Source organism: Saccopteryx leptura, chromosome 1 (assembly GCF_036850995.1).
Source record: "Saccopteryx leptura isolate mSacLep1 chromosome 1, mSacLep1_pri_phased_curated, whole genome shotgun sequence".
In the NCBI taxonomy this organism is placed as follows: Eukaryota; Metazoa; Chordata; class Mammalia; order Chiroptera; family Emballonuridae; genus Saccopteryx; species Saccopteryx leptura.
The window spans coordinates 58,156,377-58,170,763 of NC_089503.1; the positions used below are offsets into that span (position 1 = coordinate 58,156,377).

General features: G+C 37.6%; 1 protein-coding gene across 2 annotated transcripts in view; it reads right to left on the minus strand.

The window, feature by feature from the left end:
• FCHSD2 (FCH and double SH3 domains 2) overlaps positions 1-14,387 on the minus strand; it is a 281,274-nt gene that overhangs the window by 128,714 nt on the left and 138,173 nt on the right. For both annotated transcript variants that reach the window (XM_066367902.1, XM_066367912.1), the window contains exons 6-8: positions 5,760-5,893; positions 1,851-1,905; positions 859-987 (exon numbers count right to left, since the gene is read on the minus strand). In XM_066367902.1, the coding sequence (XP_066223999.1) occupies positions 859-987; positions 1,851-1,905; positions 5,760-5,893 (318 nt within the window). The remainder of the gene's footprint in view (positions 1-858; positions 988-1,850; positions 1,906-5,759; positions 5,894-14,387) is intronic.

The window sequence follows — 14,387 nt, forward strand, 5'->3', positions numbered from 1 at the left end:
TCTAGGATCCCACACTCAGACCAGCGATCCTGTGCTCAAGCTGCTGAGCCCACGCTCAAGCCGGCAATCTCGGGGTTTCGAACCTGGGTCATCTGTGTCCCAGTCCGACTGCACCGCCACCTGGTTAGGCTAATGAAAACCATGTACTGATAGTCATTAAAGACAACGCATTTGACAGGAATGGGTTGAAAATATAAAAGAAAGAATAAGCAAATGTTTGGGTTCTTGAGAAGACAAGAGAATGAGATACAATTCAAAGTAGAACTTGTCTACCATCAACAAGGGAAAACCTGGAAGCAGGTGAAAAAGGTTTTCTTCTCTTCTACCCCTTTTCCTTAACTTTAGTGAAAGCCAAAGCCACATACAGTGTGTAAACAGGGAAAGGCTGAAATCGAGTTTGGGCACACAAGAAACTAGTCCAATCCATCTGCATTCCAGGGCAGAGACAGTGTCACAAAACTACTAGATATTTTTTCTTGTTTTTCCACAGGCACCTCAAAATCATAAAATATCAATGTACAAGTTTGCCTATCAATTAAAAATTACAGAATTTAAAAAAACTCTAAGCTTTAAAAAATAACCTTATATATTAATAACTTCTATACAGTAAATATCTGCTGCTGCTAGGGAATACAATCCTTTACTGTGATTTTGCTTTAAATATTTTTTTAAGCTAAAAATGAATTCAGAATTACCTAAAACAGAGGTTACCAAAACAGTATCAAATATATTCCAACAAATGCAAAGTGGCCTGGATGCTATTCTACAGACTCTATTCCTATGTACTGAACACCTAATTCATCAGTTACCTTTGTCTTTAATGAAACAAAATAACCACAGACATTAAGGCTGTTTTACCTTCATAATGTTAACTAAATCTGTTTGATAGTAGCGATCCTGGTGTGCATTTGCTGCTGCTAACGTAAGAAGATAATCATTCCTTGCATGGGTAGCTTTGGAATTACACTCAGATCGCCGGGCTTTTAACTACATGATAAAAGAAAAAAAAAATCAATAAAAACTGATATTACACTGCAAAACATATAAGAATATCTCTCTTAGCTGGCAATTAATGGCTCCTCAGTAAGAGTAAAGGTAACCACGTGGAGAAACACATATAGGCATATAAAAACTATTCAACACTACTGAGGAATTAAATAAATGGTAACTAGAATTGTTAAACATGGTTAAGAGTGTTTTCAAATATTTATTTACACTTAACATACTTCCAGATCTTTTTAGAGAACTTTAAAGTTATTTTAGTCATTTTACCCAGATGGGAAAAATAAAGGTTCCCAAATTAAGTACCTTATCCTTATCTTCAAAGACATGGGTAAATCTGTTGGAGTTAAAAATAGTTTTTAAAAATTCAATACTACTAATGTGCCAAAAGGGCATGCTATTTGGGAGCCTGGCAGCCAAAGTTAGGTCACTAAGCTTACTTATCAGTATGTCACAGTCTGAGGGTCCCATAGGAAGAAAATAACTTGCATCTGGCCCAGAAATTCTGCTCAGGGTACAAATCTCAATGAAATGAGTTTTACAGAGCTTTCCAAAGCCCGAGGGATAAGTCTCTTGTACTAAGAGCTAAAGACATAAGTCTACCTATGCAGATAAAGTACAGGAACCTATTTGTAAAGCATGAGAAGCAAGTACTGTCCAAAGTGTTGACACCTGGGTGACCTCCCCTCCCTTGAACTGGGAAGGGAAGTTCTTCCCTAAGTTAATGACTTTAAAATGCTTCTCTAAATTAGTTGAAAATAACTGATCTCCACCATCAAAACCCAATTCTTTTATTTTTTTTCAAGATAATGTTTCTCAATTGTGAAATATAATTTTCAAATGCTCACCTTTACACTTGCCTTCTGTAAACTGATTCTTGATTGAAAAAGACTAAGTTTAGATCTGTTAAAAATAGAAAAATATGGTTAATAAAAGTATTAAATTATACCATAATAAAATGATTAAATACTATAATTACTAAATTTTTATAAAGTTATACTTTTCTACAACACTATTATAAAAGAGAACTAAAAAGTAGAAAACCAAGATCAATGATTATTTTGCTTTATTTTACTACAGGAAGGATTTAATATTATAGTGAAACAGGAACTATTGAGATTAATAAAAATATCCTGAATGACAAAAAAAATCAATGAGATAAATCCAATATGTTGGTATTTTGTAATAAACAAGCGTCATCAAACTGTAGGTTATTCTCATATCACACAATTACATACACTTTATTTCCTGCAAGGAAACTTAAAGCCCGGGGATAACCAACCTATGGAGGCAAAGATTAGCAGGTTCTCAGAGCAGTGTGCGACAGGCTGCAACAATGCTGGAATGCAAACTACAGTTTGACATTGACCAGGCTCTAGAAAAGTCCTTAATGTGATTATTTCTCCCATTAAAGGTTCTTCTTGTTTGTGTGTTCTCTTGACTCTTAACATAGTAATTGGAACACAATGAGAAAGTCCCTGGGACTCTCTGCCCTATGTGGTTTTGTTCTAGCTTATCTTCTCCCCACCTGATGTTGTCACTTCCCTCGATCCCTTTCAGTATGGGAGGGGAACCATAATCAAGAAAGTCAACAGACAAATTCTAAGTGACAATCAACGCTCCCAGTGAATTCTGAAGCTGCAATGTTTGTCTTGACTGCAGTGTCATGGTGACTGCCATGGCAGAATTCAAGGCATGTGCTGGCAGCTATGCCATAACATGAAGTAAAGTCGCAGACCACAGAGCAAGCCAGTTTCTGCAGAACAAATGTGAGGAGGTAGCAAAAGCAGCCTCTCATCTTTCTAATAAGAGGAGCATTTGGCGATGTACACATATGCATCCCAGCTACTTCCCCACTGTTAAAAAAACACTGGGTCCAAGATATCCCTGCTATTTTCTACTTTGCCATATTCATAGCTCATGGGGTTTTGTTTTTATTAATTAGATTTGTATTCATTTTGATCTAGAAATACTAAGGCCATAGACTTTAAAATTTGAAAGGGCCTGTTCAGGGTTAAGAAACACTATTTGGGGAGGAAGGGTATTCTCAATTCTCCTTTTTTCGGTACCCATTATCCAAATAGTCTAAGTCGAACCTAAATTTTCCAATATAAGGTTTTAAATTTCTGGCTTCTGCTTCATTTGTGAATCCTCATATAATTTTTGTATGGAATTAAAGAAGGTATTAGTAGTAAAAACAGAATAATACAGTCCCTGTTCTTAAAGATTACTATCTAGAACAAATAAGATATACAAATAATGAACTCTTCCTCATCTACCTTCCAAATGTTAATATTACTTAGGGTTCCAAACTCAACTTCTCATCTCATTTTATATTTGATTTCATCTCTATAACTATCATTTGAAAAGCAAAAAGCAATTAATACCCAAAGTGAGACATTTACGCCCAGATTTCCATCTGAGAAGGAGTTACATGACTCCCTACCAAATATATACATGCCAATGTTCCACAAGTTTTTTTCTAGAACCTTCATATCCAAAATGGAACTCATTTTTGCCCTCAATCTGTATCCCTCTTCCTGATATATGCACATCTCACTATCTGTCAAATCATCTACCAACATTATAGTCCAGATTGCATGCCCCCTTTCCTGATCTTCCTTTTCATCTCTTCTTAGAAAAGTCATATTCATTCTCCAAGTCTCTGTCCAAACATCGCTACTTCTACAAATGCATCCTTTTACGATAGGCAAAATTAACCTGTTTTTCCATACTTATGTGTTATCATTCAACTACTGTAAATAAATTAGTTACTAGGTAAGTGACTTTCAGTACTTAATTTCTTTAAGTTCACTGTGAATAAACAAATCATAAAGTCACTTTTAAGAACATTTGTTTTGTGGTGAGCAGAGTTGCGCAGCGGAAGTGTGATAGGCTCGTAAATACATTTGTTTTTAATTCTGGCCTTTAAACTTCTTCAGGGCACAAACCTTATTCATCTCTGTACCACAGCACCAAACATAAAGTAATATTCAATAAATAATTAGTGACTGAGCAAAGATCAAAAGGCATTTCTTACTCTGCAGTTGAATTAATTTTCCATAAAAGTTACACACAACTAAAATGTCTAATTTGCTGTATCCCCTTTGAATTTGGGCCATATTAGAATGCAGTTGCCTGCAATCAGCACCTGTGATAATTTGACCCTTTCAAATCCACACGTCTCAGAAACAACCCTGCAGTTGTCCTCATTTTCACCCTCTAAGCCCAGATAAAGTGGGTACTTCTGTATGTTCTACAAATCTATCAACTCTCTGTTCTAGAATTCCCGAGAGTTTTAACAAACAAGTTCCTAAAAACCACCCTAACAGGATATTCCCAATGGCGATCCCTTTCCCTACAAAATTGGGGTCTTATTGGGAAGATGGGTTCATTCACTCTACAGGGAATAGTTATATGCTCATAAAACAAAATAATAAAGACAATAAACTAAATTAGGGGAACTGTAAATAGTAAATATATTTCCCAACATTAAGCACTTCATCAGTGTTCAATTACCATCCTGTGGTACTAAATAAACTTCCCAGAAATCCTTAAATTTTCACAAGATACTTATGAGATTCCTTAATTTCTGGCACACAGACAACATATGAGGAAGACACCACCCAGGCCTTGCTAGTCTGTACAAGTGCTCATAGCCTTTCTGATTTCATGACCTAGAGCTAGAATCCTACGTCAGTGGGCTCACTGAACAGGAGTTTCAGCTCTCCTCACAGACCTCTTTAGATCCCATTCTGTAACACAGGTTCATTTCTTCCCCAAAACTTATCTTTTCTCAAGTTGTTATGGCAGAAGGTTCTACTCCATGGCTTGCTTTATTAGCTTTTTCTATTATCAATGGCCAGTTCCTTCTTTTCTTAATTATTGTCAAAATAAAGAAGTTGTCAATCACAAATTGGAAGTAAAAAATCACACAGCTGCTAACGCAGTCATAAAAAATGTATACATATTAGAATTATACAGAAGAGAAATTCTGCATGTGGGGCAGGGTTTCCACACTGAGGTCAGTGCTCTTGTTCATTTGATGCGTCCATGGTCCTTTAATGGAATGCTGAGGGCCAGGGATTACTAACTACAATTAACTTAAGAGTCTAGCATGAGAGCCTGATGAAGCAGTGGTGCAGTGGACAGAGTGCTGACCTGGGATGCTGAGGACCCAGGTTTGAAACCCTGAGGTCGCTGGCTTGAGTGCAGGCTCACTGGCTCAGCTGGAGCCCCCAGGTCAAGGCACATATGAGAAAGCAATCAATGAACAACTAAAGTGCTGCAACAACGAGTTGTATACACAAAGTATAAGTATACTTCTCATCTCTCTCCTTCCCTGTCTGTCTCTGTCTGTCCCCATCCCACCCCCGCCGCCTCTCCAAAAAAAAGAAAAAAGAAAAAAAAATAAGTCTAGCATGAGAGAAATGAGGCTCTTAAACCCCAATATTCAGACAGTATAGCAACTTTAACTAGACTTTTGCTAAGCTTTCAATACAATGTTTGTCTTCTTTTGAGAATTGAATTTAATGTAAAAACTGACTGATCAAATCTTCTAATTTTGCTATATTAAATACTGTAATATCAGCTAATATAAAAGAAAATTTTCACTAAAAGTATGTAACATTTATGGGTCAGATAAAACTAACATAACTTAAGAATGAGTCTATGTATAGTATTAACAGAAAACAAACTACTGACAAAAATAACATTTATTTGCATAATCACTTTTTCAGAAATGCTAAAATACATACTTTGCTTCGATGTCAGCTTTCTCTCGTACTGCATGAGCCATCTGTTCAGCCTCAAAGTACTTCTTTTTGCCTTTAGCTAAATCTTTCACTGTCTCTTGTAACTCAGTTTGGATCTTTGTCAACTGATCCACGCACTGTAAAACACAAAGTATAATTATTATGATTTTTGTTTTCAGGTGAAAAGAAATGAGTTTTTCCTAAGGACTGTGCACTGTGCCCTCAGATAGAAACCCAGAAGAATTAGCACTTCTGGTCTCCTTCAAGTAGCAAATTAAAATCCAGTGGACAGCTGGTATTGTAATTTCAAGTAATGTATGATATACTGTAACAGTTTTCTTTACAACTTTGTTTTGAAAAATAACCTGAGTCCTGATGACTGATGTTAAAGTAAAGGCATAAGAAAAGCAACAATGAAAATGCTGTTATTATGGAAGATATCCTGGCAATAAAGGCAAAAGAATAAAGCAATTCTGTGTTTCTTCATAATCTTAATGAAGTCTCTCTACATGTTTGGGGAACCGATGATGCAAAGAATTCACCTCTATTAAAGAGCTAGATCTGAGAAGTCTGACATGGTAAGCCCAAAACAAAGGAGAGCAGCAAGAAACCTGGGTACCGCCATAATAATTATTACTCGGAACTATCCCCAACTCTTTGGATAAACATATACATTCTAGAAAGGACAGACATAATGACTCTAAGAAATGTTTAATCAATAAACTTATAATACATTGGGGCCAAAGTAACACTACTTTGAGACCCTTCTGGATATCAAAAGGTGAATACTTTTCCCTAGTTTGAAACAAATCACTGAGAAATTCCACCAGCCTGAGGACAGTTTAGAGGAGCCTCCACCAAAACTTGTGAACCTGGAATGCACAGTCAGTGCCTGGTGGAGACTGAATGAAACTCAGCAAAGCAGAAAGAGACACTGTGCCAGCTGAACGGTGTGGAGCAGAGCAAGGACATCTGAAGAGCAAGGATGAAGCACAAATAAACTTAGCCAAGTGACATGCAGGATAGTTTCCCAGAAACTGTTAGGTGTTAAGAAAGGAACTACTTTACAAGAAGTGAGAGATCTGGATTCCTTATGGGCACATTTATTGGGCACTTAATAAGTGTCTGGCTGTGAATAAAGGTTGAAAAACCAGCTCTTTTTCCTCGGCATGAAAACTGAAGCTTTAGGTCTGTGTTTCAATACAAACCTGATAAAGATACAATGTCAACTCTGTTACATTAAAAGCAATATTACAGCAACATTACTTAAAAACGCTGATAGGTAAATTGGGTTAATCGGGAGAAACTATAAATGAACTATAAATATCTGACGGAGAAGCCTTAGGTTTGGGCTTCTTTGAGTATGGTGATTTTTTGTATCTGGATGTGTCCCTTGCAGGGACCTTAAAAACTCTATCTAGAGAGTTGTAATAAAAAATTTTAGTCCTTTTAGGGCCTGTAGTGATGCGTGAATATGTGAGTCTCACTCCCTTGCCCCAGACATGTCACTTGGGGACCAAACAGAGTAACTCTAGTTGGCAGTGTAGACTGAGGTATACACTGGTGGAAGAACTAATTCTACTAATGTTGATGCTACCCTGCTGGTTAACTGTGTTCCCTGTGCTAATATCCTAAGTAAACCTCATGCCAGATGTGGCCTGTGATAATGATGAGAATCTTGATGCTTAGTTACATTTAAGAAGGTTCCCTGAAGGCAATGCACAGGCACAATGCACTATGCTTAGCACTTTATAGGTGTTATTACATTTAGTCCTAAAAATGACTCTGTGATAAAAGTAGTTACATTATTAGTCTAATTTTAAGATGAGGATACAGACTTAATGAAGTAAAATAATTTATCCAAAGTCATACAGTGAGAAAGGAATTACATCATTTATTATGTAATCCATTATAGTAGGTCCTACAGTTTTATGACAACTATGTTTTTAAGGTCTCATATACAGATACTTTATATTAAAATAGCAAGCTGTTTGAAAAAATGACATATAATTCACTTAATATAAAATTTACCTTTTTTAAAGTGTCCAATCAATGGTTTTTAGTATATTCACAAGGATGTAAAACCATTATCACTATCTAATTCTAGAACATTTTTATCAACCAAAAAGGAACCCCATGCCCATTAGCAGTCACTACCTATTCCCCTCTATCCATAGTCCCTGGCCACCACTCATCTAATCTACGTTCTCTCTATGAATTTCCTATTCTGGACATTTTGTATGAATGGAATCATACACTATGTGGTCTCATGTGTCTCTCTTTTTTCACTTAGCATAATGTTTTCAGGGTTCATCTATGTTCTATCAGGTAATAATTCTTCATTTTTTTATGGCTGAATATTTCATCGTAAAGACATACTAAAACAGTAACCTTTTCTCTTGTGGAAAGATCTTCCTTTCTCCTTAATTTTCTAATAGTCCTCATCGTATCCAAACCTCTTGTTTAATAAATAATACCACAACAGCCAGACAATCCCGTAGAGAAGTGATTAACATACCAATAATGCCATGCTTGCGGGTATGAACAGTAAGATAGCTATAGTTAGATATTAAGAACCCAAACTCGAAAATGGTCTGTCAGGGTTGTCCACTCTCTCCACTCTTATTTAACGTGGTGCTAGAAGTTCTGGCCAGAGCAATCAGACAAGACAAAGAAATAAAAGGCATCCATATCGAAAAAGAAGAAGTAAAGGTATCACTTTTTGCTGATGATATGATCCTATATATCGAAAACCCGAAGGACTTTTTGTGGACAAAAAGATTATTAGAAACAATAAACCAATACAGTAAGGTCGCAGGATACAAAATTAACATACAAAAGTCCATAGCCTTTCTATATGCCAACAATGAAATATTAGAAAACGAACTCAAAAAAATAATCCCCTTCACGATTGCAACAAAAAAAATAAAATACCTAGGAATAAACATAACAAAGAATGTAAAGGACCTTTATAATGAAAATTACAAAGCATTGTTAAGGGAAATCGAAAAAGATACAATGAGATGGAAAAATATTCCTTGTTCTTGGATAGGAAGAATAAATATAATCAAAATGGCCATATTACCCAAAGCAATATACAAATTTAATGCAATTCCCATCAAAATTCCTATGAGATTTTTTAAAGAAATGGAACAAAAAATCATCAGATTTATATGGAACTATAAAAAACCCCGAATAGCCAAAACAATCCTAAGGAAAAAGAATGAAGCTGGGGGCATTACAATACCTGACTTTAAACTATATTATAGGGCCACGATAATCAAAACAGCATGGTATTGGCAGAAAAATAGACACTCAGACCAATGGAACAGAATAGAAAGCCCAGAAATAAAACCACATATATATGGTCAAATAATCTTTGATAAAGGGGCCAACAACACACAATGGAGAAAAGAAAGCCTCTTCAACAAATGGTGTTGGGAAAACTGGAAAGCCACATGCAAAAGAATGAAACTCGACTACAGCCTGTCCCCGTGTACTAAAATTAATTCAAAATGGATCAAAGACCTAAATATAAGACCTGAAACAATAAAGTACATAGAAGAAGACATAGGTACTAAACTCATGGACCTGGGTTTTAAAGAACATTTTATGAACTTGGCTCCAATGGCAAGAGAAGTGAAGGCAAAGATAAATGAATGGGACTACATCAGAATAAAAAGTTTTTGCTCAGCAAGAGAAACTGATATCAAAATAAACAGAAAGCCAACTAAATGGGAAATGATTTTTTCAAACAACAGCTCAGATAAGGGCCTAATATCCAAAATTTACAAAGAACTCATAAAACTTAACAACAAACAAACAAACAATCCAATAAAAAAATGGGAAGAGGACATGAACAGACACTTCTCCCAGGAAGAGATACAAATGGCCAACAGATATATGAAAAGATGCTCAGATTCATTAGTTATTAGAGAAATGCAAATCAAAACTACAATGAGATACCACCTCACCCCTGTTAGATTAGCTATTATCAACAAGACGGGTAATAGCAAATGTTGGAGAGGCTGTGGAGAAAAAGGAACCCTCATTCACTGTTGGTGGGACTGTAAAGTAGTACAACCATTATGGAGGAAAGTATGGTGGTTCCTCAAAAAACTGCAAATAGAACTACCTTATGACCCAGCAATCCCTCTACTGGGTATATACCCCAAAACCTCAGAAACATTGATACGTGAAGATACATGTAGCCCCATGTTCATTGCAGCACTGTTCACAGTGGCCAAGACATGGAAACAACCAAAAAGCCCTTCAATAGAAGACTGGATAAAGAAGATGTGGCACATATACACTATGGAATACTACTCAGCCATAAGAAATGATGACATCAGATCATTTACAGCAAAATGGTGGGAACTTGATAACATTATATGGAGTGAAATAAGCAAATCAGAAAAAAACAAGAACTATATGATTCCATACATTGGTGGAACATAAAAACGAGACTAAGAGACATGGACAAGAGTGTGGTGGTTACCAGGGGTGGGGGGGAGGGAGGATATGGGAGGGAGGGAGGGAGAGAGTAAGGGGGAGGGGGAGGGGCACAGAGAACTAGATAGAGGGTGGCGGAGGACAATCTGACTTTGGGTGAGGGGTATGCAACATAATTTAATGACAAAATAACCTAGACATGTTTTCTTTGAATATATGTACACTGATTTATTAATGTCATCCCATTACCATTAATAAAAATTTATTTAAAAACAAAACAAAAAAAACCAAAACAAAACAAAACAAAAAAAACAAATAGAAATGTTCACCTGAAAAAAACAAAAAAACAAAAAAAAAACAAACAACCAAAAAAAAGAAAATGGTCTGAAAGATACAATTGTGTTTAATGAGAAAATGGATCAATTATTTAAAAGAGGAGTCAGGTATAAGGCATCTATATTTATAATGTTCATCCAAAACAAGCTTGGCTTCAGAAAAACTAATCAATGAAGGGAAGGAAGTGTAAGAGTTCTGTGGTGAAAGGGTGTGCTAATTTGAGTCTTTTGAGAGGAAACTAAACATAGTAGGACAAAGGTTTTCCAGGGGACTGCAAACCAGTGAATAGGGTTGAGTACATCCAAAGTGAACACCACAGGCACATGAGCACACACACTCACACACACACACTGAGCCACTCATTCCTTACATCCCAACCCTTTGAAGAACAAGACAGCTCTCCTCAGTCATGGGAACCAGACATCTTACGGCGATTACTTAATTCATTTTCATCTATAAAAGACTATTAGAGCTACCACATGACCCAGCGATCCCTCTTCTCAGTATCAACCTGAAAAATTTGAGAACATTTATTTGTAAAGATTTATGTATCACTATATTTACTGCAGCATTATTCAGCATAGCCAAAACATGGAAACAACCTAAGTGTCCTCTGATAAATGACTGGATGAACCAGATGTGGTACATGTATATAAGGGAATAATACTCAGCCATAAGAAAGGATGAAATACTGTCATTTGAGACAACATGGATGGATCTTGAGAGTATTATGCTAAGCAAAATAAGTCAGACAGAAAAAGGCAAGAATCATATGATTTCACTCATATGTGGGATATAAAAGAAAGCAACAAATAAACAACAAAACAAACTCATATTGTCTGTCTGTGGCATGCACAACAGTATGGTGGTTACCAAAGGGGGAACAGCATGGGGGAGGATGAAGAGGGTAAAGGAGGTAAAATATATGGTGATGCAAAAGGAGACTAGACTTTGGGTGTTGAGCACACAATGCAATATACAAATGATGCATTAGAAAACTGTATATTTGAAACTTATATGTACCACAATATCAGATGCATTCTGTGATAGTTCATATCTCTGAAAAGATTCCTAAAAATCTTAAAAGAAAACTCTGGTTGATTATATACTACTTGCTGTTATACCTTTACGTAACTTTCTAAGATACTATTTATCAAACTATGAGAGATAACCAGGGTTTACAATGAAGTGATCTCTTGTAATCTTTTCTTCTCTAGCATTCATTTATTGTACAACCAAATGTTTTAAATGACCCAAGTGAACTGTTTCAAATCAGAGTAATTAGTGTTCTTCAAATAAAGGTGCTCTCCATGTAACAAAACACCAAAAATACTTATTTTTAAAAAGTTATCGACCCTAGCCGGTTGGCTCAGCGGTAGAGCATTGGTCCAGTGAGTGGAAGTCCTGGTTCGATTCCCAGTCAGGGCACACAGGAGAAGTGACCGTCTGCTTCTCCACCTTTTCCCCTCTCCTTCCTCTCTATCTATCTCTCTCTTCTCCTCCCACAGCCAAAGCTCCATTGGAGCAAAGTTGGACGGGGCACTGAAGACGGCTCCATGGCCTCCACCTCAGGTGCTAGAATGGCTCCAGCCACAATGGAGTTACACCCCAGATGGGCAGAGCAACGCCCCATGATGGGCATGCCCGGTGGATCCCAGTCGGGCACATGCAGGAGTTTGACTGCCTCCCCACTTCTCACTTCAAAAAACATACCAAACAGCCTGACCTGTGGTGGTGCAGTGGATAATGCGTCGACCTGGAAATGCTGAGGTCACTGGTTCGAAACCCTGGGCTTGCCTGGTCAAGGCACATATGGGAGTTGATGCTTCCAGCTCCTCCCCCCTTCTCTCTCTCTGTCTCTCTCTCTCTCCCACTCTCTCTCCTCTCTAAAAATGAATAAAGAAAAAAAAAAAAAGGAAAAAAAAACTTAAAAAAAAAAAAACATACCAAAAAAAAAAAAGTCATCAGTGCCTGACTGGTGGTGGTACAGTGGATAGAGCATCAGCTTGGGATGCTGAGGACCTAGGCTCAAAACTCTGAGGTCGCCGGCTTGAACATGAGCTCATCCAACTTGAACACAGGGTCACAAGCTTGAGCATGGGATCATAGACATGACCCTATGGTCGCTGGCTTGAAGCCTGAGGTCACTGGCTTAAGTGAGAGGTCACTGGCTCAGCTGGAGCCCCCTGGTCAAGGCACATATGGGAGAGCAATCAAAGAACAACTAAGATGCCACAAGTAGGGGTTGATGCTTCTCATCTCTCTCCATTCCTGTCTGTCCCTCTACCTAAAAAAAAAAAAAAAAGAAAGAAATCTTCCCATATGCAACAACATGGGTGGATCTAGAGGGTGCTAAGTAAAATAAGTCAGACAAAGAAAACAAAGAAAAATGCCAGATGATTTTCACTGATATGTGGAATCTAAAGAACAAAAACAAACAAGCAGAACAGAAATGGATTCATAGGTACAGAGAACATTTTCACAATTACCAGATGAGAGTGGTTGGGAGTATGGGTGAAAAAGGTGAAGGGATTTAAAAGTATAAATTGGTAGTTACAGAACAGTCACCAGGATGTAAAATACAGTATAGGGCCGTGATGGTGAACCTTTTTATAAAAACCGCCCACTTTCGCAGTGCTGGTCAACCTGGTCCCTCCCGTCCACGAGTGGGCGTTCCAGCTTTTATGGTAGGCCAATTGCAGTGCCCTTTGGTTGCTCCGCTATCACCCACCATGAAAGTTGGACCGCCCACTAGAAGGAGGAGGGACCAGGTTAACCAGCACTGCAAAAGTGGGCGGTTTTTATAAAAAGGGTTCGCCATCATGGGTATAGGGAATATAGTCAATAATATTGTAATAACTATATGGTGTCAGATTGGTACTAGTACCAAGGTGATCATTTTGTAAGTTATATAAATGTCTACTCATGGGATTGTACACCTGAAATTAATATAATATTGTATATCAACTGTAATGTAAAAATTTTTTTAAATATATACAAAGTTTATTAGAAAATTGAGAGAATAAAGAAAATGAGGTATCCCAAAACAAATTATCCATGTTTTAATTATGACTATTATAAAAGTTAAGAAAATAAAAAGGAGCCTGACCAGGCAGTGGCGCAGTGGATATAGCATTGGCCTGAGACACTGAGGACCCAGGTTAAAAACCCCAGGGTTGCTGGATTGAGCACGGATCATCAGGTTTGAGTGTGGGCACTCGTCAACTTGCGCATGGGATCATAGACATGATGACCCCATGGTTGCTGGCTTAAGCCCAAAGGTCGCTGTCTTTTTTTTTTTTTTTTTACAGAGACAGAGAGAGGGATAGACAGGGACAAACAGGAACGGAGAGAGATGAGAAGCATCAACCATCAGTTTTTTGTTGCAACACCTTAGTTTTTCATTGATTGCTTTCTCATATATGCCTTGACCGTGGGCCTTCAGCAGACCGAGTAACTCCTTGCTCAAGCCAGCAACCTTGGGTCCAAGCTGGCGAGCTTTTTGCTCAAGCCAGATGAGCCTGCGCTCAAACTGGCGACCTCGGGGTCTCAAACCGGGGTCCTCCACATCGCAGTCCGACCCTCTACCCACTGCACCACCACCTGGTCAGGCCAAAGGTCGCTGTCTTGTGCAAGGAATCACTGGCTTGGCTGGAGAACCCTCAAGGCAAGTATGAGAAGCAATCAGTGAACAATTGAAGTACCAGAACTATGAGTTGAAGCTTCTCATCTATTTCCCTTCCTGTCTGTATGTCCCCCCTCAAGAAACAAACAAACAAATAAATAAACATAACAAAAAGAAGACAAAAAGAGTAAGGGAATTAACTAGTCTAGTAAGATGAA